Below are 26,027 nucleotides of genomic sequence, written 5' to 3'. Positions count from 1 at the left end.
CAGTGTTTTAATGTGATCAATAACTCCAGCAATTTAACTTTTAAAATCTCCATTAGTTTACAATTGCTGCTAATCAGATAATGCTTAGCGATATGACATCACATTCCCGCGTACGGTTTGCTAACGAAACACACTGATGGTTAGCGACACGAAGCATAAACAGAAACTAAATAGGTGTGTGATATGTTAACGTCAAATAAACAGTTCAGATATAGCATAAAGAACATGCCAAAATCACGATCTCAATCCAAATCACTAAATCCATTGAAATCTTCACACAAATCGTCACTTCTGAACTATCGCCTTGGCAACGACCTGGGCACGGAGGCGTAACTGAACCCCTGACATACAGTGAACTAGCTTATCATGGCTATTGCAATTTGTCACTCTTTTTAGTTGTTTTCTGGTGGACTAAAAGCATATTTAGCACACACAAATACTGTTGAGTCAAAATTGGGTCCTTGTCAATGTTTCATCTCATTCTTACATGCAGATTGTCCAGCAGAAGTGAAAAACAGACACTCGAAGCTAGCCGTTAGCATCAAGAAGCTAGCATTAGCATTATAGTTAGCATTTTCCGTTATTTATGTATTTATGGACCGTTGAACCACTTTGCCTCGCCTCTCCAGTTTGTCTGCATCTTTATTTGGCAGAAAACACATCCATAATTCAGCATTAGTTTAAGTAGTTGTGGAGTAGTAGGAGTAAGAGCACGCCATCTTGTTCAAATACGAGATTTTGAAAGAGTTATTACATGAAAATGTATTTATTTATGAGAAGATTTTTTGTGTGTGATCTGAGCCTTGATTATAAAACATAAATGAAGACAAGTCCGTTATCCTGCAAGTTTGAAAGCAGGACCCCTCCTCACGCATGCCCTTTCCGGTCTCTGCCCCATAAATACCACCTGATCCCACTCCTCTGTGCTCGTTTTTGTGCTTCTCCTGCCCACAGCTCTCTCACTACTCTCTCATTCCTATTCGTATGGAACTCATCGTCTTACAAATGTTCAACTCTATTAAACTCTATTAATCACAAAAGAAAAATCACATTTCGATATTTATCCCTATATTTCAGCCCTAACAAGAACACGGGCTCTTGTCTCCATCCGACAGACAGACATGCACTCTGGTATGTCCCGTTTGGGAGGTACTCACGATGTAGCAGGGCTCGCAGTAGGCCTTCTTGTCCACGGCGTAGAAGGGTTTTCCGCGCAGTTTGCTGCTGCAGGTCATACACACGAAGCAGTCCACGTGGAAGACCTGGTCCATGGCCGTGCAGCCGGTGCCCTCGCCCACCACGTTCTCCCCACAGCTGGCACAGCGCCCTGGGGAGAGGGGCAGGAGTCAGGCCAGATGGAGCAACAGACACATGAATTCAGGGAATGGTTCATACTGATTTATGTTAAGAGAAGTTTAGAATTCAGTCTAATAATCCAAGCGAATTCTGTCACTGCTCGAAATATCCTTTCCTTTTTCTACTGTATAAAGGTAATGCATGTTAACACTTATTCACACACACACCACGAAACAGTCACAGCAGGTAGAAACAGGTTTAGCTTTTATGTCCGACATTAAAAAAGTCCAATAATTTCTTATCAAAGTCTGATTAAAATGCTATTTTTTTTTACCACAAATTACTTCTAAATGTCCGAATACACACTCACTTGAACCTTTACAAAAAGTTTTATTACAAACTTCTTAGAGGTGCCACACACATTTTTCTTATAACACCAGTCACAAGCCGATATTGAATGCCAGACATCGTTTCCATTCATTTATAATGATTTTTGCTTTTGAAGGGACTTTCTCTGAAAGAGTGACCTTCATTCACAGCAAAATGAAAATGTGGTATTGAGAACAAGGCAACGGTAAGGCAAAATATATTTTAAATGAAAGCAGGAAATAAAAGTGGTGAACGTCTTGTTATTCAGCTGCAGTTCTGGGTGAGACTGACTTAGTTTTCAAGGGGTATGTTATGATACAGTGGGTTCTCTGTGCCGAGTCTCATTGGGATTGGTGTCAGTTGAAAACTAAATTGCTCCATGGTGCATGAATGTGTGAATGATGGTGAGTCTGTCTGTGTTTGTCTTTTATTTGTGTCACATAAAAAGCACTATACAAATAAGATTCCCTTTGTCTTTGAGTCTATTGGCTTGTTGCACGGTATGGCTATGCTACTTCCTCTGACCTGAAGTTGTGAGCTTCCTGTCTGTATTCTTTTCCTGGAATAATAATCATATTTTCTAAAGATTATGTTGTGGGAAGTGAGTTCTCGGTAGATGATCATTTACTGTGTGTTCAAATCTTGATGTAACGAGTTCAGATCGGAGACACCTGTGATCATAATTGATAGTTTTGTCTTAAAGCTAAAGGCTAACGTGCTATAAAAAAAATAATAATAAAAGGCACTGTTTCAAATTGTATAATGCATTAAATTAATGCCTTTAGCCTTTAGCTTCAAGACAAACTCACTGATCCTTATAAACATAAACATCTCCTATACGGAAATATTTACACTGTACAACAACTCATTAACCTGCAGGAAGTGATCATCTGCCAGGAACTCACTGTCCACCACAGAAACTTTTGGAAATGCGATGATTCGAACAGGTCTAAGCTAATCTTAATGGAAATTAATACGAACAGGAAGTACTAGTGCCCACAACTTCAGCTTAGAGGAACTAGCGTAGCCACATTGTGCAACAAGCCAACCAACACCTCGCCTAAGGTCCAATGTGGCAGAAATAGCCGACAATAAACTTGTTATTGCATATTTCCATTACATGTAGGCTCTGCATTACTGTGATGCACAACGTTCTGTGCGACGCTCAGCTTTCGGACCCCACGAAACACTCCTTTCAAAACTTAAATTCAACACACCTCAACTCATCTCACTGGAACAAAGACCCGACAGGACTTACCTGCTTCACTCCGTTGTCCAATAAAAAGATTTACATTTTTTTTTCCAGCCTCAATGTCAGAAGTGCCTAATCTTCATTTCTATTTCAAACATTAGATAAGCACGGATTAAGCACTATAATTATCCCCCTCTAAAGACGCCATGCACTTCGGAAAAAAAGTCTAACACGGCGTCATTATTTTTTCCCAAAGTCTCGATAAAAAGAAAACTTCACAAGTCCAAGTTGGTCTTTGTGTAAAAAAGTGATACTACTGTTGCGAGCCGAGGCGGCAGATTGCGCAGTGCGAGACAGAGCATTGGGATATCTCTAATTGAGCGAGCGATATCTTTAATTGAGTTTAAGATGTCCGCCACTCAATGCAACTTATCTTCAACCCAATTAATAACACTGTCAATTTAATTACCGCTATCTCCACAATAATAGGCTTTCAAAAAGATTTTTATTTTTGACACATCTGAGGAAACGATGCCATCTCGCAAACCAGCACGATACAGTATATTTAATTAATTCTTTTTTCTATAGATCTTTTTTGGGGTGTTTTTTTTCCCTTCATTTCTCTCCGCATCTGAAGACTGATTTGCCGGTGATTGACACAGGCTGTTGTGAAGAAAGCAGTTCAAGCATTTTAACAGAGGGAGATAGACTATCAGATCTAGCCATTTTTTTTTTTTTTTTTTCAAACACTTGCACGCCGTGCTTTTTAAAATCGGAAACTCAAAGGATGTGTGTCAGGTATCAGAGAGGAACTTTTGTAAGTCGGATGTTGCGGAGATGAGATGCGTGCATGACTGGAAGGCTTACTAATGCCTTTCTAATCTAACATCAGTCTTTATCTCATCAATGGAGACAGAGGAAAGTTGCTCACAGAATCGCTAGACTACAACTTTTCCAGCAACACAGGCTTACTAAACACAGTGTTGGCAGATGTGTTTATTATCTGAATGCTATTGTTGGGGAAAAAGAAATTATACATTATTTAAGACGATCTGAGTACAACGTGGTTTTAAAGTTGTGTGTCAGAAGGTACTTTACACCGACTGAAACTCACTGTTGAACGGACTCGAAGGACCATTTCATACAGAAGTATATATGGGAATGTGAAAGTACTGTCGCCCTGAGGATTTTATGTAGAATTTAAGACTGCCTTCAAGTTAGAAACGTTTTTTTTTATGGAGAGAGAACACAGCAAAAAGGCAAAGTCATTGCCATTTTAAAAACTGAAAAAAATTGCGGGCCATTGCCAAGGTATTCTTTTGTAATCTCTGTATTGGTATTGATGTCTGAGATGAATTTAATTTCCTGTATTAGAAAAGGCATCTGCCCAATTTCTATATAGGTCATCCATGTTGAGGTGCAGGTGTGTGACAAAGTAGAGGTTTAAGGTGCTTTGTCACATTTTATCTTATCACATAAGCCTGTTCATGTAGTCATTGTTTCATATTCATCATTTTGCAATATCCAACTAAACAGCTAAGCATAACTATCCCAGGTTTGTTTAGTTTAGTATTTGTTAACATTGATAGTTTAGTTAAATTGTTGAAAATGTTCATTTACTCTAGTTAAAGGTACACTGCGTAACATTTTGAACTATACCGTTGCCGGCAAAACAAAACATGCTCCTAATGACCAGCTCAACACAGAAAATTCTATTACTGCAGTGTGTTATAAATGAATGGATTTGGATGAGAACCTAACCTGTTTAAATCTCAAATTCTACTGCCTTTCGTCACATCTCCATGGAAACGAGCTGGAGACGCACCCACTCCTGGTAAAGTTTACAGTGATATCTAAGGAGGGGTGAGCCTCATAATTGTTTGTTGGTACATTAATGCGGTATTTTTCACTGGTGAAAACATCTGTCATAAAATAAATGCTTGTATTTCATTTGTATTCATTGGGTAAAATTCTACGTGGTGTGGCTTTAATTTCATGGTAATCAAACACAGTAATACATGCTGGTCCAGACAGAGGTGGTGTGTCCTCTCTGTCACCAACAGGGACTTGAGGGTGAATGAAAAAGCACCAGATTGTAAAGTGGCAAAATAAAAGTGGTGTATATCACTAAAGAGTTTTTTATTATGCTTGAAAAATAATAATCAGTACATTTATTTCGCTATTTTGTATCTCTCAAAATTGGCCATCAGTTTTGGTCCCTTTATCCTCTTTCACATCTTGCTTTCGCCTCGGACAGATCTTGATTTCAATCGACGACAACGCGAGCTTTCTGACATCTCCCTGCTCCCTGTAACATCTGTACCCACACCTCAATTACGAGCGCGTTACCTTCTGAGCGGGAGGCAGATTAAACAAAGGCGCGTCTCTCGGGGAGGGAAGCGCGTGGGTGTGTGCGGAGGGTAATCGCTTCAGAAGGCCCCGGGATCGCAGCGTGCCGAGCCTGTTAGCGCCTCCACATCACAGGACGTCCTCTCTGAGTGGATGGGAATGCCAAACACATCCCAAAGGGGCTCGCACTTTGAACAAGCCAAACCCGGCTCGGAAATAAAGGCCTTTTGCTTTTGGCGGTCTGTGATCGACGCGGGCCCTCAGGAGCTATTTGAATAAACTCGATTCAGCGCACAAGATGAACCCGTATGTACACAATGAGCAGAAATCCCCTTTGAGGCAGCGCACACGCAGACATGTATGAGACATGTCAGACCACACATGAGTAACCGCGTCACGTAACGGACCGAAACAGCGGGCGTGCTGCATGTGCTTTGTGTTTGCCAACATAACGAAACGAGAGAGCAGGTCACAACCACGAGAGAAGCAAGACAATTAGGAGGCATTATAGAAAATGTCAATTCGAATCAGCCTCGACAGCGGAGCCTATTATGGTCCACATACATTGAGTCTTTATCTTTTCATTACAGTATTGTTATAGACACGATTCCCACAGCGGCATCTGATGAAGTGTTAGGTGCACAATGTAAAAAAAAGATCCAGTGTCTCATTTTCCTTCTATTGTAATCGTCCATCCAACCTCACCATTGTAGCCCAAAGTAAAGAATCATTTTCTACAAATACCAATGTTTTACGTTATACATCACCCTGTGGGATGTTCTGCCAGGAAATGTAAATAACACTGATGATATTACCACATTTTTAGGGTAGTAAGTATTTGATCTCTTATTTGCATAATATTATTTCTATTGTCATACATCCATCCATCCATCCATCCATCCATCCGCAGTATCTATCCACCTGCAGTATCTATCCACCCACCCACATCCAACCCACCCACTCATCCCACCATCCATCCCACCATCCATCCATCCACCCACCCACCCATCCATCCATCCATCCAACCATCCATCCATCCACCCACCCACCCACCCATCCATGCATCCATTCATCCATAAACCCACCCACCCATCCACCCATCCATCCATCCACCCACCCATCCATCCATCCATCCATCCATCCATCCATCCATCCATCTTATATTTGCTGTAGTCGGTCCAAAGCCCAGATAAAGGTAGGGTATGAGTGGGCGATGTCGCACTATGGTGACCCCAAAATACTTTTTTCCTGACTTTTTCCAAACTGGAGACAAATAAAAACTACATACTGTGTGACTCTTTCCGTGCAATCCTAGGATTTCCTGTCGCCGCTCCACTGTTTCATCAAATAAAGTCAAAGACAAAGACAAAAAATGGAAAGTGTGGTCGATCAACGTGTAAAAATATGACAAGCTGATATAGTGTATTGTAGTATTGTACTGTGAAGTAAACATTTTCCATAACATGTGGCCACGCTTACCCTCAAAAGATTTTTTTTCTTGATTTGAATCCGACTGTATAATCTAAGAGACTATTGTTTTACAAACGCTCCACATCAATAGTTCCCCACGGCGCCATCGGAAGTGAGCGATTTTGAGTCACTTCTTCAGTCGAGGAGCTAAATAATGGAGAGCCGCAGCTGAAGCAACACGGTGTTTACCCGGTGGAGCTGATCCCAAATACTTTCCAACTATTTCAGCCGCGCATAAAGGAATCATGAAAGGCCCGCGCTCGCCGGCGTCCCCTTGCGCCGACAGTGAAACCACATTCTTAATATCTCACTTCAAATAGTTCCTGTACAAACCAATGCAATGGCGGCAGGAGGAGGGCTTCATTTACACTTGACTCACTCTCTTTCATAGCTCAGCCTCAGAAGTGTCTCCTCTCTGTTACATGGAAAGTCAAAACCAAAGTCTTTTCTTCTTCTCTTTTTTAAAAGCGGCACATTCCCTGTGAGCTACAGAGGCTTCCAATGCTTAGACAATTTAATTGGATAAAAGGAAAAGATTAAAGAGGCCCTGACTGTGTTCCATAAATAATTGATTGCTAATGTATTTGTAGTGGCAAGGAGACGCTGTTGTTTGGTGAATGGGGGATGTTGAGTGGCAGAACGCCTTAGATTTCGCTCCGTCTTTGTTTTTTTCACGCCGCGATGTTGAAGCGCCATGAAAGGCAGAGAGGGAGCACACTTGCAGCTCAATTTGATCTTACATCGTCAGAAATCAAAGATCGTGCATGTAAAGAAGAATCGCAGGGAACTTTTTGGTGGGAGACCAAACTTTTCACACTATCTTACTAAAGAATACAATCCTGCTGGTGCAACGCTTGCAAAGCCCAAAGGCAGAGGCAGCAACTGTAGTTCCTATTCAAAACTAATAAAAGATCCACAAAACCCACTCGGGAGCCGCAACTTAAGTTTGTGTTGGAAGAAAACGCAGACGATTTCATGGTTACATCACAAGTGTTTGACTACTGTTTTTAAACTATTAACACAAAAGATATTGTAATAGAATCTGAGGCTTTAGTTTCCAGGGAACAGGAGGAGAAATGACTGGTCAAAGAGAGAATTAAAGATACTGGAACTTTTCACAATCAAAGCGGGGCCAACTGGTCGACGATGGTTAGCAGCACAGACCGCAGTTTAACTGGGAGCTGCTGCAGAGTCTTAGACCTCAGTGTGTTGTTCATCTTTGGCCTTGGGTTAATCCTGTTGTTTCATATCGGCCCCCAGCCCTCTCAATGCAGCGGCCCTGAGGACCAGAAAAGAATAGCTGTCATCACTGTATTTCAGTCTGAATGCCTCCGCTCCTCGGCCGCTCTAATCTCATTTCCAGTGTCAGCAGATCCCGAGCAGAGCTGCAATGGAGGAAGACCACGTTGAAGCAAAATGTGCCACAAAGCATTAGCTCTAGCTCTGTCAGGGCCCCGGGGCACACACATGAGGAGCAGGTCGACTGTGGAGCGAAGCAGGCTGCAGACTGAACAGGTGAGTGTGTGCAAACATGTACGTCGGTAGTGCTTCTGTAGTCCATCTGCAGTGTATCTCTAATGCTTATATATGTGTGTGCAGAGTGAGCTCAGTGCGAGGTCAAACGCTCACTCACAGTGAAATCTAGCAACGTGAGGCCGCGAGCCTCAGCTGGGCTCACACGCAGCTGATCCTGCAAGCCTCAGTGGATCTGTCTGAACGAGGCAGCATGGCCTGGGACAGAGGGGAGGAGCTGGGCCTAGGGGCGGTCACCTCACGTGAACCACTGAGAGAGGGAAAAAATAGAAGAGCTTCTGTTGGCGGGAACAAGGCATCAGAGAGACTAGAAAGCAGCAGCAGAGGTCAGTGCAGCGGCGCCATAATGAGAGCGAATACAGCAGCTCTGTCGGTGTTCAAGTGCCCCCCACTCTGAAATCAGAGAGGCCGAAGTGTAAAGATGGTGACACAGCAGGAAAGCCGCACCGTTTATTTGGGTGGATAAAAGTGTTTTGATAAGCCGCTCGGCCCACTCTGCCATACAAAGCGTATTTGTTACAGAAGGCAGCTGTGATGGCTGATCCGTGCCTATTGTGTCCTATAATCTAGTCTTTAGCTGTCATGTACTAATCCACTGTAGGTGGTACAGTGATACACGGGCTTTGGACGAGTTACCATGTCACCAGACGCTCTAGTGAAGCCCCCTCCTCCTGCCCCCGGGTGGTCCGTGACCTTCTTCAGCGCCATTATACCCTGTGTACTCTTGCCACTATACACGGGGCAGAGGCAGCGACTGGAGACATAAGTGCATCTCTTCAGGCTCTCACTCACAGCGGGACCGCGGGAGGATGTCAGACAATAACTACAGGCACTTTCTGATTATCTTTGTGTCAATTGTGTACTCAGGCAGTTGTTGGCTCACCTCGAAGCAGGAGGTTCAGCTCCTGCCAGAAGCTTTCTGTGGAGGCAGTTTGCATTTTTTGCCAAGAGCCAACCTCTATGAACAATTGTGGCTTTAAAATTAATTGTTCTGACAGTCAATAAGGCGACGTTTCAACAGGCCGATATCCTTCAAAACGCAAGATCCACAGACCCAAATATTCAGAGTTAGAAGTCAGCACTAACTAAGACGTCACAGTCACATCCAAACATTGTTTTTTTCTTTAATTACATTGCATTTTTGCAGCCGTATAAATTCCCCACATAAACACCCTGAATCCTTCCACCTAATGTGATTCTCCATGTGTGCGTACGCGAGGTATTTCAGTAAACGTCTCTTTTTGCTCATTTCTGTTTTTAAGGAATTGCTTATTTATGAGCTGGGTTTTCTTTGCGCCGAAGAATTGAATTAGTTACATTTGAGCTGCGTTTTGTTTGTAGTTGGAGGGCTTTTTCTTTTCGACGTTAAACGGAAACCTTTGCACTCTAAATGGAGACGGTTTGTTGTAGTGGGTGAGAGCGAGGTGCTTGGCCGAAGGCACTGGGAGGGAGCGGGGCTTAGGCAGAGGTGGGGCGGGACGGGAGCGGTGGGGGGGGGGACTGGTGCTCTGTGAAGTGGGTTCGCGGCTGGTGGGTGGGTGTCTTGGAAAAAGGTTCGAGTCTGACATGCATCCCACTTGTTATGACATGTAGAGGCACATTTGAAAGCCGACTCCTGAGAGGAACCTTAGGGCGACCTCGCTAATATGCAAATCCTTTCAGCGCAGTATCTAAGACAAAGCACAAACCTGTCTAAACTGCGAGGAGCCTATTAATACATTAAGTTCATGGAGGGAATACAAAAAGAAAGATGAAGTTTGTTCTGACCCACTTACCTTGGCTGATCCGCACATGGTTCAGGGCCCAGACCAGAGCGGCAAGAAGTGCAAATTGATTTCTCGCGCTGTAGGCATGGGGCATGTATTTGATCACATATCAAACTATTTTTGCTCCACGAGAAAGGAAAGGTTAAGATTATTAAATTCTTATTGACCTCAAGGGCCGAAAAGTGTCTTCTCCGAATGAATCAGGTTCTACATTAACAACCACAAAATGCATCGCTAGAACTCGCCGTCTGTCCAGCAATTCGAAAGCTTTGTTCTGCGCTCAGCGGACAAGACAAAACGGTCACACTTTACTTTGCAGTACAGTAATAACATGATAATAAGGTGGAAATAGCACAGTAGCAAAGGATAACAAGGGATAATGCATTGTGCAGCCCTGTTTTTATATTGCCAATAGGTCATTGTCTTGATACTGGGTGAAAGTTGAGGTCAGGTTCATGGCTAATCATAATACAATGAAGTGAATTAGGTGCATGTCCTGTTTCCAGAGTTGGAGATCCGGAAATGCGCTCCCTAGACTATAAAATGCTATAAAAAGGGGCATGCCAACTTTTCCACCCAAAGTGTACAGTTTGAAGAGATCGGTGGCGCCATCGTCCTACCGCTCAAAGCAGGAAGACGGCCCCACGGCCGTTTGGAATCAGCTGACCAGGCATGTCACAGCAACATCGCACACATTTCCACAGAACCCGTTATCTGCCAGCATAGTTTTAGGGTTAATCGCTTAACCTCCACATGAACCAAGCACATTTTCACCAGTTTGGCAATACCCAAATCTAAAAACAAAAGAAGCGGCAAAAGAGTGACAAAAAACGTGCCGGAAAAGCAACAATAACACGATAAAAAAAAAGGCAAGAAAATCACGATAAAAAAGCAAAGAAAAAGACACAACTAAAGAGTGATGAAAAAGCAACACTTACAAAATGTGACATAAACATGCTGAAAAAGCATCAATAACACAAAAAACAAAGATGAGAAACGAACAAAACATCAACTAGAAAGTCACGCAAGAGCGACAAAAAGAAGTGACAAAAATGCAAGAAAAAAATTTGAAAATCAGACAAAAAAGTTTTGTAGGTCTTAGCTTTCATATAAGGTGTTACACTGGCCTATAGGCTGTAAGCTCCAGTCGAGAAGAAGATTTGGGTAAAGCCGAACTGAAGAAAATGTGCTTGGTTAAAGTGGAGGTCAAGAGGTTTATGTTAGGGTTAGCAAATATGCATATCCAAATCTATATGTGATACCTCATTTGAAAGCCAAGCCCTTCTGATTTCTAAAAGATACACTATGCAACTTTTTAAATGAAACAAATGACAATAATCTTAATATTTGTGCATATTTGACCTTTTAGTGACTTTACTTTCCCTCACAGTGGACTTTGGGATGCTCCAGGATCAACTGTTTTCAGGAGTTCGTACCAACCCCAAAACAATTGATTCCCGAGCGTCATAGAGCATCATAGGGAAAGCAAAGGTGCCATGCTGCACATAAATAGTCACTGATACATTACAAGGTCACATACGCACAAATATCAAGGGTTTTTTTCCACATAAAAAGTTACATAGTGCATCTTTAACACTAAATGTATGTGTCAGATCTGTGTGGGTGAAACACAACTCACATTGCCTAACCCTAATCGCAACCCTAACCCTAACCCGGGGGGGTGGCAAGTAACAGGTTAAATAGAAAATTACGCACTCGTGTCACTCATTTGACTTCTGTGCCATGCTTCTGTGCTTCTTACATGCAAAATTGACTTTTTAAAGCTTTTTACCCAGCTACAATGTTGCATTAAAATCATTTGTTTTCGAGTTTCAACCCACTCGTGCATCTTTGAGTGATCCTTCAATCTACGCCAAAGGTCATTCTTCGCATCATGGTGCCTGTTTCCAAAAAAAATGTCCTCACCTCTCCCAAAAAGAGGACTATCTTAGCCACCTGACTTTTATTTGTGGTTTTAACGCTTGTGGTTCTACAGTTTTTGAGTGATTCCGTCGGGGGCTAAGACGCTAAAATGCAAATCTCGCAGTGAGAATGCAACACAAAGCACAGAACTGTCTCCACGGCGAGCCTATTAACACAATAAGTTGACGGTGAAAATACTAAAACGGAAAGCTGAAAGTTAGTTCTGACCCACTTACCTCGCCTGATCCGCTCTCGACTCCAGCCCGGACCGTTACTGGAGTTTTTGTCTCTCCTCCAAGATCTCTCATAAAGGTTTCATGCGAGGTGTCTTATAAATTATGAGGCCACTTGCAGCCGACATTTAGAGCAAAAAAAAACACATTTCTTTCCTTTTGTCTTTTTATTCAACTTCTTCTGTGTAGCCGGGCTTTTCCCAACAGCTCCAAGTACAGTAAAAGCGCACGGGTTTCTGATCATTTCTGATACGAACATTACGGAAACATTTATGCCACTGCCAGGGAATCTCTAAAGCAAATCTCAGAGTATAAATATTGATTAGGTATTAAAGTTTCACGTGGTAGGGCATTATTATCCTATATGACTGCACAGCTAACATCGACAAGGACATGAAGAAATCCTTAACTTGTCATTGGATTTTAAAGAAACACCCAGTGAAGTATCATGATTGCCAACTGTGAATAATGCAAGCACGCTAATCATTTCAATTATTCAGCCTTATGTCCTGGTTTTTGCTTGACAGAAACGTAGCGGCGACAAAATATTCCAAGTTGCGCTCATGCTCAAAAATGCCAAGACGCGCGTGTGTTAGAAGCAAGCCGTGCAGCTGTGTCTTATTAGATTTCCACAAACACAGTACACCTACGCAGCAACCTAAGTGGATTACACATGACGGATGATGACATTTGGAGAATAGGCTCTTTCAGATTACTCCGATCTGATCTGGAACTCTAAATCAGGACTAATCAGCCGCTTTTCAAAAGGCAGCCTCAATCACACGCAGCAGTTTTTGGCTCGAGAAGTGGGTTTTCTCTGAGAAAAGCCCTCTCTTTTGTGAAGCATCATTTTCAGGTTTTTGTAACGGTGGGGTTTTTTTGAGGATGTGACAGTCATCGAAGGCCTGACTGGAGCCGTCAGTCTGAGGGGTTAAGATTGGAAGGTGTAGTTCGAGTAAATATAAAATATAAAACATAAAATCACAATATTAAGTGATACAATATCCATATAGAAATACATCAGTCTCAAACAAAAACACATAGTAACTTAAAAACGTGCAAAAGTTGAGTTTTAGTCACGATTTTAAACCTAATTGAGACTTTTTTGGTCCTGGTTTAGTTTTGACACAATTGGATGCAAAAAAAAATGAATTGCTTGCATTTGTTTGTCAAAATGTGCAGCCAGAGACCAGTTCTCAGGTTGGGCCATTACAATCTGCTCCTAAAAACATGCTCAAGATGCTGATGCAGTAGCCCTGAAGAGAAGCGTGATTGGGCACTGTTGTGTTATTTACTATATCGCCTCATTGTTCAATAAATGACGCATTTTTGGGCTCAATATTTATCGTCAGTACATTTTGGTTTTATTGTTTTTGTGGTCACGTGTGCAGCACTTAGGAAACATTTTGTTGTTTAAATTTGCTAGATAAATAACGTGGATTGGATATTTATTTGCATTTGTGTGCCCATTTTTCTAATGTAACACTAATATTTTTTGACATATGGCCTCATTTCCTAGTCATCCAGAGTGTTGTTGATTTGAGATATTCTAGTTTTTTTTTTATTCATACAGTCCTTCTTTTTGAAGAGTTTAGTGGTTCTAGGCTAGTGCTAGGCTAGTGCATGTCTATGGTAACTATTAGCCTGCATTAAACAGTCTGACCCAAGCACAGTGTACCTGAGGCAAATCACTTATAACACTGAATCATTTTTAAAATATAAAATATTTTGCATTTAAAAGAACTTATATTTGAGCAGCATCAGCTTCCTGGTTGTAAGCTACGAAGCGGCCGAGTGATCTGCTAGGTTACCGGATCTACAGTAGTTTGTTTACCTGTGGCCGGCATTACTACAGGTGGAATTCACAAAGGAGCTTTCTACAAATCAGATATGGCAGCGTTTATGGCTACCGACTATTTTGAAGAGGTTTTTAATACAGGCTACTAGTTACCATAGACATGCGCAAGCCTAGCATCACTAAACTCTTCAAATATAACGGCTGCATGAATTAAAAAATATATATATCTCCAGAAATCCACAACACTCTGATAACTGATGATCCCTGTGTCAAAAATCCTGAAATATCTCTTTAACTGTCCTTTTTAAGCTTTAGAGATAGTTTCTGTTGCATTATGAGGTCTGCAATAACATTGTTTATTCTCGTTTCCTACCTCAGTACTTTAGCTTTTGTTATTGTGACAGGCCCACAACCAATGCTTTGGAAAGGACACATTTCCTTCTGCATTTCTGAAGTTTTCCTAAACTTACCTTAACTTACACTTAAAAGATGCACCAAGCAAAAAGTGACTATTGCGAGATGGGGCTAAAAGGGTCAGCGAAGGAAAACATTTGTAATATACTGTATAAACTCAATGCGGTTCAATAAAGCCCAACAACCAAACAGTGCCTTGGTGGAGGTCCGCCCTTTCCCCCCCGTTGAAAATGTAAAGTAGCGTAATGCAGCTAATAGAAGGTCGCCCCTGACACCACAGAAGCCAGAGTGTAACATTAATTCAAGTGAATGAAGCCCCCGTGGACCCCTGAGAGCTGCGGATATGGATGTTTTAGATTAGAAGCTCATCAAAGACATTAGTGACACCGATAAAAAAGTTGGCTATAGGAAGACAATGATCCTGTCCAACGCCGCGCTACAGCCCCCACTTTGATTAATCTTGTTAATGACTAGCCCTAGGGTTTAATCCGCTCGACCTCTTCCTCGCAAAAAAACACAGAAATTCTTAGTAATTAAAACAGGCTAGTAGTGCACAGGGAGTTTCGGATTTAGCAAAAAAAAAAAAAGAAAAGCGGGGGAAAGAGTGAAGAAAGAAAGAAAGCCGGACTTGAGAGAAGCTAAACATGTCTTTGGTGAGTTTGTGGACAGTGTTGAGCGGGGGAGGACTAACAAGAGCAGCACTGAAGCTTTAACTAATGAGTCCCTGCAGTCACCTCAGTATCCCTCTCACTTAATTCAGCTGTCGTCTTGTTTAACCACACCATCGCCCCCCTCCTCCAAACCTTACTCCTGCGCAGTGCAACATCCCGCCACTGTCAGCGAGGGCCACGCACGCGCTAGCCCTAACGCGTTGTGGCTACCTCAGCTCACATATGACCCATTTATCAACTCCCGTGTCCTTGTTTTTAGCCGCCTTTAGCCAGCGAGCGTGATGGTGACGGTTGGCGTGCGGCGCAGACTAGCGGGTGCACGCCGGGCCAGTGTCACATACGCGTACACGCACAAGCTATATTTAGGACACGCGGCGCACTGAGTAAAATACGTATGACTGCGCTCTGCTGCACTGCATTCCCTTCCACAATCGGGCTGATATAGGTGCTAAGTTTGTTCATGACATCCAAAAGTGAGGGTTAGGTTTTGAGCAAATGTTCGAGTGAGGTCAGCTTTGGGACAGGGGGGGAGAAAAAATACTTACAAAAGTCATTTATTTAAATCCATAGGGTCTCAAGTGATGAAAAATTAGGACTGTAACCATGGCGACATACAATTCTTCCTCTTGAATGATCAGAAGGATGTACTAAAAGAACTGGTCCGGCCCCTTATTGATGAGCGACTTGTAAAAAACAAACTGTTCAAGTTCCCTTACAGGGCACTTAAAACTTTCAAAAATGCTAGATTTCAATATCGTGGGTTTTTTCTCTAATCAAATTTTTTGTATTGCCCAAAAACCTAACTTTTAAAAGGAACAGGCCACTGTTTTTCCATACTGAGATATGTTATTACCTGGGCTTAGACGAGTTGATGAGTACCTGTCTGGTCTTTGTGCGTGCCCTCAGTCACGCAAAACGACCAAAGATGTTGTTAGCATTTGGCCTCTCCCAATGTATTCCTATGGCTCCAAACGGGGGTTTAAGTTGGAAGCGACCAAGCTCTTCCACGGGCACGCAGACCAGACAGGTGCGTATCAACTCGTCTAAGCTCAAGTAAGAACAAATCATAGAATGGAAGAACTGTGTGCCCTCAGTCACACAAAACGACATAAGATGTTGCTAGCATTTGGCCTCTCCCAGCATATTCCTATGGCTCCAAACGGGGTGAAGTTAGAAGCGACCACACTCTTCCACGGGCACAAAGACCTGTTCCTTTAAGATCCAGCCAAGCCGTGCACTCGCTTTCCTCCGCACTGAGCTGATCACAGGCTGCAGAGCTTCAGCACTCTCAAAGAAGTCACAATCCAGCAGGGCAATTGGCACCGTCCATTATCTTTTGAAATTGACAAAGGTTCTAAAAAATGGCGTTACTGTCACTGAAAGCTCCAGATAGTGGACTAGTGCAAGGGTCAACACTTCTGTGACTTGTCTCCAGTGCCCCAGAGGCAGTGACGGACGGGTAAAATGCAGAGGACAATTTTCTTTTTGCGGGGACAATAAAGTGCACTCTAAAGAAAAGAAAAGTCATACTAACGATTATAAAGAGGTAAAACAGCTGATACTAATTCAATGTATGACAAAGTAGTTTTGTACTTATCGTCAGTGTTGGGGGTAACGTATAGTTCGGGAAATTCCACTGTTACCATGGAGATCCGCCATGTTTGCAGCTGTTAACATTAGCTAAAAACAGTAGAAAGAGTGTCGTGGAACAACTCCGTTAGCTACTGAGAAACTGCTGGTAAATACATCTAATACACCGTGGTGTCCAAATGGTTTAATGTGAACAATAACTCCAGTATTTTAACTTTTAAAATCTCCATTAGTTTACAATTGCTGCTAATCCAATGATGCTTAGCGATATGACGTCACATTCCCAAACTCTATTACAAAAGTAACGAGTTCAAAAAAATATTTACTTTTTTCAGTAACTAAGGAACATAACATACTTACAGAAAATATGGGAATATATTAGTAATTACAATTCAAGTAACTCAAGTTACAAGTGCATGTTGCAAATAACCTGCAACATGCCAAATCAAGTTGGACACTGGTGTATTAGATCTGCATTAACAAAACACATGAGAATGAGGGAAAGTGAAGGAAAAAGAAATCTCCTATTGCACTTTTGCTCTGTGGCATTATTACTATCTTCAGTTTACATTTAGCCAAAAGTAACTCAAAAGTAACTCAAAGTAGTGTAACTCGGCTACATTTTTGAAACAGTAATATCTAATACAAACTGATTACATGTTTGAAGCTGTAATCACTAATATAAAATATATTACAATGTCTAGATGCAAGTTGGCCATTTTATGCTCACTGCTGCCACCTCAGGTCATACATGTAACTGCACCTTCTATATTAAGCTCGCGCATGACGGCAATTCGGACCCGAATTAACACCTTTTGAGTGACAGTGCAGGATTTTAGAGGCAGTTGTGGTGAACAGGTCTGGGCTCATTCTGCACATTAGGACATTGTTGGAACATGTAGGGGGAGGAAAATACATAATTTTAACATTTTCACTCTGTATGTCCCTTTAAGTAACTTGCCAACACTGCTAATAGTTTATATTGTAGTCTCAAGTTCAGAAGGACACCGCGAGCTTGTCGATATGAATAAAAAGCACTGCACATATTTCCGACATCTCTAAATCATCTGACAGAGATACACGGGGACAGACCATAACTCTATAACTCTCTATCTGCTCTGAGATGCTGTGGACTAGCAGGTGCACGCGAGGCCAGTGACACATGTGCTCACAGGACGAGCTAAAATTAGGGCGAGCATTGCACTGTAAAACAAAAAGGCTACACTGTGCTTAAGCCAGCAGATCTGTTTGACCCGTGTCTAGTGTGAACCAATTAACGTCTTTATTCAGCGGCGGAGCAGCAAACGCGGAGCCCAATCTTCCTTAATACCAGTTAAATACAAGTCCCTTTGCTCAAATACACCTCCACACGCCGTCATGGTGCGAGTGCGATTAGGTGATGATACGCGGCCCACTGCTCCGGCCCATTCAAAGCCTACACAGAGCAATCTAATGGGCATAAGAACTAATTCCAGGGCAAAGGAGATTAAGGGATGCAGAGGAGAGAGCGGCAATCCTCCCCTCTGCAATCCTATTCTGCAAAATAGTATTAAAATTATTTTGGAAAAACCTTGGCTGCGTCTTTATTCTCCAAAATGAAAAAAATAATATATCAAACGTTTTGGGATAGAATAGGAGGAGATACAGACAGACAATCAGAGAGGATCCAGGATCCGGAATGTGCCACGCGTCCAAAGGCATTATCTGTGTCTCATAATATCACTGTGAAATGGACTGGTATCCTTTGATCGCATTGATGCGGCCTCGACTAAACCTGTAGACTGCTGTTGGAGACGTGCCGCAGCAGACAAACGCTACTCAACATTGCATTGCCTATTACAGTTACACATTGTGCCTGAATAGATGAACATTTACAAGACAAAAAGAAACTTGCAGGAAAAACTACATTGAATTAGGTGGAAGGTAGGTAGAACATATCATCAAAAAGAGGAACGGGCAACTTTGAGTAAACAAAATGTGTTCAATATCAGCCAAAACAGACTATTACAGTAAAATTGTTGAGCAATGTCTTAATTTTCCAAGATATTTAGACTTAATGCCAGTTTGAATTCAATTTAATGCCTTTTAATGATATTTAAGGCAAGGGTTCACAAACGTTTTTGGCCAGGACGACAAAAATTGACATGTAAACAACTCGGGACCCCCATAGTATAAAGTTATTGTCTCTTATGCTACTTTACGGCAGAAAAAAACATTTTAAAAGCAAGTTAGTATGTTAATATAACAGTTTATTTTGAATATTTGAATGAATTTCACAAATTATACACTGTTTTCCACACAAAAATATACTATAAACTTTGGGAACCACTGATTTAAGGGCTTGATTTTGGCACAATTCATTCAATGACTTGTAGTGTTTCTTAATGCCCAGCGGAAACCCTGCCTAGTCCTGAAATGTTCTAGTTTTGAAGTTTCTGTGAGATCTCAGTCGTACAGGAGCTTTACATCGTAGACAAAGATCTTGCATCATCATCTCTTTTACTTCAGGGATAAATAACTTTCCGTCTTGAAAAGATGGAGACTGCACCGAATCTGCAAGCATTCACCAACTTCCTCCTTTTCCGTTGCATGTTTTGTAACTAGAGATTTGGGGCCCGATGTTGTGTTTCTGAACGCAGGCTGTAGATCAGACCGAGGGGAGCCCTGTGTAATCTTCCGCTCCAGACTAAACGCAGTGAGCGAGTTGAACGGAGGCTGTGAGGGAGGGGGGGGGGGGGGTATGAGGGCGTACGTGTTGGTGTTTTGATCACATTTCTGAGGCGTGGAGATTGCGCCGCACTGTGCTCTTCAATACCAGCGCCAGAGGTATGTTCCATTTCTCTCGGGACACGGCCGATGTTTAACTCACAGAGGAATAAAGTTTATAGCTTGTCATGTAACAGCTTGAAAATGCTGAATGAAGTACAGTACATGAGGCCACGTGCGATGTTAATGTAAAGATGAGGAGAGAAAAGGGGAAGAAGCCATGGACACCAACAAGCACTCATTGCCGTCAGATGCAGCACATCGCGCCACGATCACTTGTTTGTTACGCACAAGATGTCACACTCGTCTGCACCAATGCTGTTGTTGCGCCAGGCTGAAGTCCAGATACACTTACATTATAACTTTAGAAATGATCAGTGGCAGTAAAAGCCATTATCTGGGAGATATCACATATTTAAATAGGACAATGCTAGTATTTAAGTGTATACCACATAATGAACTAAAAACTAATGTAGAATTAAGGTGCATTTTGATGTGGCCATTTGATCATACTTGAATTGGATCAAGCCAGTAAGTCTGCCGCAACACTGTGAAAGAATGTAGAAAGTTGTAGAATAGAAAGAGGCGACACAATCGCAACATCACAATCAAACTTTACCACAAGGCCATTTTTAGCGCTAGCACCAATCTACACTTGTTACACGATTATCGGCACCTTCCTGGATAAAAACGTCAGATTTGGCGCGAACAGATGTGTTTCTAGTGATGTCGCTCTGAGTGATAATGTTTACAGAACCACTTCAGCAATTTAACAAAGCCCTTCCACCGGTTTCGATGCAACTTGCATCCTGTTGTTCGTGTGACGTGTGACACGTGACTCACTTGCTAATTTTAGCCACTTTAGCAAATCTCACCTATAAGTGCAACGCTGTGAAGTGACTGTTCTATTTCCAGAGACGAGCACCTTCCACATTAGCACCATTACACAAGGCCTTTGAGCAGGATAATGGCAAACAGCCGGAGAGCGAGGCCAGAGCTGTGGACGCGTAGATCCAGTAGGAGACACAAGTTTCTAAGGCAACAGGTACACAGCCATCATTATGGTGACTGGAAGGACAGCTCTGCACAGCGGTAGTTATACGACAAAAACACAACCACAGACATATAGGAAGCCAGAGCAAAAATACTTTACATTTGATTGTTATGACGATAACGGCTTTACATATTGGATATATGATGATTGCTGTATTATGCATTTTTATTATTCTTTTGACTATCTGTTAACTACAACAGTTATTCTCATTGTGCGGTCCATCTGGAGGGGGTGGGCAGCACTCGTCCTTCACAGCTAGAAGGTCCTGGGTTCGATTCCCACCTGGACAGTTCTGTGTGGAGTTTGCATGTTCTCCCTGTGTCAGCGTCGGATTCCCTACCACTAAAAACATGCACAATAGGCCTGGATAAATGATGGGTTTGAGAGTGTGAGTGTGGGAAAATGGATGCAAATTAGCCCATGGCTACAATCCGGCGTGGTGTGTTTGCATGCATGAGTCCCATGTATTTTGAGGACCCCCATGAAAAAGAGATGATTCCTCTTCACCTCTAATAAAATGTTTAAAAAAATAAATAAATGTATGTTCATTGACACAACATGCACTGTCCTAACCAAATAAATAAACAATAGTCAGAAGTACTATCGAACTGATAACTCTTAAATAAATATAAATAAATAAACTTTCTAATAGTCACGCACCAAAAGCCAGATGACGAAAATGTTTGCAGAATGAGCTCCAAAATGTAAACTAAGTAAATAAAGTAAATGATCTAAATACTTTGTGTTTCTCAGATGATGAGGATTTTTTAAATATTTTTTAATAATTTGTAATAATCTTAACATTTAAAATTGCAGATGGCAATAGGGACATCATAAAAAAAGAATGAGCCCAGACCTGTTCACCACAACTGCCTCTAAAATACTGCACTGTCACTCAAAAAGTTTGAGTGACAGTGAGTGACAAGCTTAATATAGAGACTGCAGTTGTACGTAAGACCTGAGGTGGCAGTAGTGAGTATAAAATGACCAACTTGCATCTAGTCTCTTGGGTGAGAGTGCAGGATGTTTTTTGGCCTGTTTATTTCTACCTGGTAAAAGGTCCTCTAGTCTCAAAACATTTAAGGACTCCTGAACTTCAGAGATGATCTTTTGTGATGTGCCATCATAAGATTCTCCCACAAAAAAAAACAAAGAGTCTTGGTAGAAATTTAAAAACAAAGTCATAGCCTTTGCTGTATTTGCAAGACTTGAGTTATTAGTTTTCACGATATGGAGTTCCTTTTTCATCCAATCAAAAGACAAAAGTTATGAAATGTTGCGTTTCTGATCCCAATGCACAATACGTGATATAGCAGGTTTATGATCTGCCTTCATGACTTTAATATTATAGAACGTGTGTTCGAAGGCAGCAAGTACATCCGCCTTTGAATGGAACTCACCAAAGTAATCTTCAGACGGAGGGTGGTCCATGTCGAACAGCATCTTCTTGGTGAGACGTTCAAGCTCATCTTCAGGGTGGGCCACGGGAGCGCTGCCCTGCAAAAACCACAAAAGCGACTTATTAAATGATTGCCTTCACCTGAAATCTCCCCGTTAACACTCCTGGAGCGGCTGCATATGTCCGGCTTCACCTCAAAACCCGTCTTAAATAAATCAGGGTGAAGCGCCGCCTTCAAGGTCAAACACATAGCCCGGAGTGTAATTAGGATGCGCGGGACGGTCCCGGATCGGCTTCTCCCTTCTGAGACTCCTGACCCTGGCTCAAACCTCGGTGAGAAGGTTACAGACATCCTCCTGTGCAACGCAAGTGAGAGTGTAGGAAGGTGTAACCCGGAGTAATCCTTGTATTTACAAAAAAACACAGGCGAAGAAAGCGATCCCGGCCTGGTTTTACCTCAAGAACACTTTCGAGATAAGGTCAAAAGATGTACAAAGCATGAAGGATTTAAGGTAGGGAGCGTTTTAAGAGCCTGATCTGTGGAGATGTGAGACGTCTAGAGATGTGCTCGGGTTTCCTTGTGCTCTTTCTTATTATAATGCAGCCGGCGACATCTGCCTGCTGTGCATTCGCTTGACATTTGGTGCCAATCATTCACACGGAGAATATAGCCGCGGTCCAATCCCGTCTTAAGAGGTGTGTGTCCTTTGCAGACGCCCCAGAGACCTGAACCGAAGTCGGTGACACCGCTGCACGACCTTCCCTAGATCTAAACCGGCCCCGGATCTTTACTTCCCTGCATTTGATTTTCAATACGGCGACGCGGCCCCGAGATCAGACATGACCTTTGAGCCTCCTTCTAATTGTGACATTGGGGAGTTTGTTTTGTACTGCGTTTCTCGCCGGTTTTGATGGCGGAGCGCATAAAGGATTCAGATTTGTCAATAGCAGACGGAGCGGAAAATGGTTTTATGTTCAAATTGAAAGAGTAATCATGGAGCGGGTCGCAGCGGCTAATCCAGGAGTTATTGATGACGAGCTTTGTTTTTGTGCAATATCTGTTCGTCGGACTCTGTGTGAAAACTGTTTGAATGACGTGTTAGATATTAAGGAATTATTATTCGTGGGATAAAATAAAAGTGTTGAACAGTCAGAAGCTCATCCCAGAGCATTTTGTATTCGCGTTATTCCGGGAGACGACTAAGCACAGTAAATGGTGGAAATGGTCCGTCATCCAGAAAGATAATTATATTTTCTACTTTTAAAAACAATTCAGTTGGACTTTTGGGCAAGAGCCAATAATGAAACAGGCCATGGTTTGTATTAAAAACAAAACAAAATCTACCGACTAGCGAAACAGAAATATAAAATCAGTAGCAGAATTTTAAAGACGCATCATGCAACTTTTTATGCAAAAAAAAAAAAAAGTTGATATTTGTGTGTAATTGACCTTGTAGTGACCCAGCGGCTGTATGAGTGGTCAGCATGGTTTACTTTTCATCACAGTGGTCTTTACAAAGCTCCAGGATCAATTGCTTTGTAAGTTTTCTGAGAGGATCCATCTGCAGATAAAACCTTGCAAACAATTGATCCTAGAGTGTCCTGATAATGGAAAGTAAAGGGGCCATGCTGACCATTCATACAGCTGCTCGGCCACTACAAGGAAAAAACAATCAGAAACATCACCTTTTTATTCCACATACAAAGTTGCATAATGTTAAAAGTATCTTTAAATACTTCAGGATTGGTCCTCGACCCCCAACTAACATTTGATAATGCCAGGACTCCCCTGAAAAAGAGATTCTTAATCTCAGTGGGACTATCCTGGTTAAATAACAATACTGTACGCTCTTTTTGCATAGCATCAACTACAAACTAGTTTTGTTTGTTTTGTTAAATTGCAATGTCAATGTCAATCTATAAAGAATGAAAAAAAAAAAAAAAACAAACATAGGGCTTAAAGGGACTATACCTGACTTTGAACCTTTTTAGGCAAAATATTACGAAATGGGTATTTTTACCGTCACAGCCGTCCTTCAGAATCACAATGTGACGATAAGGTAAACCCCTTTTAGTCACATATGTGTTTATGTCTACTGTGAGATATTTTGTTTACCTTTTAACTGTTTGCCCTGTTCTGTGTGTAGTTCTGTTGGTCAACAGTGTTCTTTTAAAGGGCAATATACAGTAAATAATGTTGGATTGGATTGGACATATTGACTATTTGACCACAACATCAACGAATCACAATATGGTGCAAACTTCACGCATCAGGCTGATTTTTTCACAAATGACTACTTTAAAAGGGCTAGATGCAAGTTTGCCATTTTATACTCACTACTACCACCTGAGGTCATATGTGTAACTGCAGCTTCTATATGAAGCTCGTGCATGACGGCACTTTGGACCCGAATTAACACCTTTTTGAGTGACAGGTCATGATTTTAGAGGCAGTTGTGGAGAACAGGTCTGAGCTCATTCTACACATTAGGACATGGCTGGAAGAAAATACATGCTTTTAACATTCTTAAACTCTGTATAGTCCCTTTAACAACATACGTTTATGGGGCAAAAATAACTTTACCCCGCAAAAAGATAAACATGTCAGGTGTAGCTGCTTTAACATGGAGCAATGGGGTGCCACTTTTCAATATAAAAGTGGTCACCTTGTTCCCAGAAATTACACCTAGTTCAGAGTTATTTGAGTTAAATGTATTATTAGGTGTGCTTTGCCTCCCTGAAAAAGCGATTTGAAAAAGCGATTTGAAAATCTCAGTGCGACTTCGCTGGTTTATAAAACGAAGCCTCAACATGACTGCCTCACATTCATATGCCAATCCAACGATTTAAATCTCTGCGCCATCTCTATTTAGCAAACACGGGCCCCAAGAGTGTGGATTCCTTGGCACTTCTTCAGCCACTCAACCACATCGAGCTGATCGCATCACGGAGGATTAACAGAGACATGAAAGAAACATTCCTCGGCGGCTGCACAACCCTCTATTGTCACTTCAAATTACATGTTTTTAATAACGCAAAATGGCCCAGGCATGTAAACACTGAGACAGTTGTATAAAGAAAAAGGCTTGGTATCAAAGCGAGGCTGCGGCGGTTGACAGTGGGCTCATTACGGCTGCGTTGTTAGTTTGAGACACTTAAGAGCGCGATTTTGCACTGTTAATCTTAGCTCCACATCAAAAGCGCGCGGGAGAGGAGAGGAAATGTTGCCATTACCCGAAACAGACTTTTGAGTTTAAGCTTCATTTATAGCTTATCCACTTGCTGACACCCCGCAGCAACGCACTGCCACAGAGTTTAAAGCACCTTGTTAGGGAGTCTTTTGTGACAGCATAGAATAATTTTTCACTTGAATAAGAGAAAGAAATTGCTTCCCCGCGTGCTTTATGATTGCTTCGCAGTTCCTGTTCAGCCTTTCACAGACAACAATGGGAGCTATAGAGTCGCTATATGTGGCACAGACAAGATTTTCTGTTACGTCTGGCTCAATTCTGTAAATTGTTTGGCCGTGCCCTCTGAAACTCAGCAGCACTTTACTGAAGTTAAAATTTTGCAAAGATTAGGTCTTTTTATCCCCCTTTTGCTTTTTTTTTTGCAAACGATTTATCGAAAGCTTGCGGACCTTGGAAATATGACATTTCCAGTCATTGCCAGAGTGATACAAATCTAAACATGATTAGCATATCTTCTGTGCTCAGCTACTGATTCATATGCAGGTTTTACAAACTGTAAGATGCCTGGCTTTACGCAATATTCTTCGTTTGTAAAGGCTTTGTAGTGGCACAACCCATTTTCTTACATCTATACCATCTTGTGAAGGCCCGATCTCGTCAAATCATGGAAGCTAAGCGGGGTCAGGTCTGGTTAGGACCAGGATATAGAGGAACATGAGGGAGTTCCAGATGACCTGGGCGGGTAATGTGTGAATGATCAGTTGGTCAGTCTACGCCGGAGCAGCTGTGGAGATACTATGTACTAGGGCTGCCATATCATATCACCTGTGTAAATTGTTCATGCCGCTGCAGATGATATAATGTGCGTGCTACAACTGATTTTGACTGGAGTCTAGACCAGGGGCAGACGGGGATTACAGCTAATGCTACGCTCGGTGGCACAGAGGTCACAGGTTCGAATCCCACCTGCACGAGGCCTTTTTGTGTGGAAATTGCATGTTCCCTGTGTCTGT

General features: G+C 42.0%; 1 protein-coding gene across 1 annotated transcript in view; it reads right to left on the bottom strand.

Annotated features, from left to right (window-relative positions):
• Positions 1-26,027, bottom strand: part of lpp (LIM domain containing preferred translocation partner in lipoma) — a 227,219-nt gene that overhangs the window by 39,261 nt on the left and 161,931 nt on the right. Inside the window, exons 9-10 of the mRNA XM_079574940.1 lie at positions 21,825-21,921; positions 1,158-1,327 (exon numbers count right to left, since the gene is read on the bottom strand). Of these exons, the coding sequence (XP_079431066.1) occupies positions 1,158-1,327; positions 21,825-21,921 (267 nt within the window). The remainder of the gene's footprint in view (positions 1-1,157; positions 1,328-21,824; positions 21,922-26,027) is intronic.

Source organism: Gobius niger, assembly GCF_951799975.1.
Source record: "Gobius niger genome assembly, chromosome: 17".
Taxonomy (NCBI): domain Eukaryota; kingdom Metazoa; phylum Chordata; class Actinopteri; order Gobiiformes; family Gobiidae; genus Gobius; species Gobius niger.
Note: the sequence above shows the minus strand (reverse complement) of the source record. Positions and strands in the feature narration are given on the sequence as shown.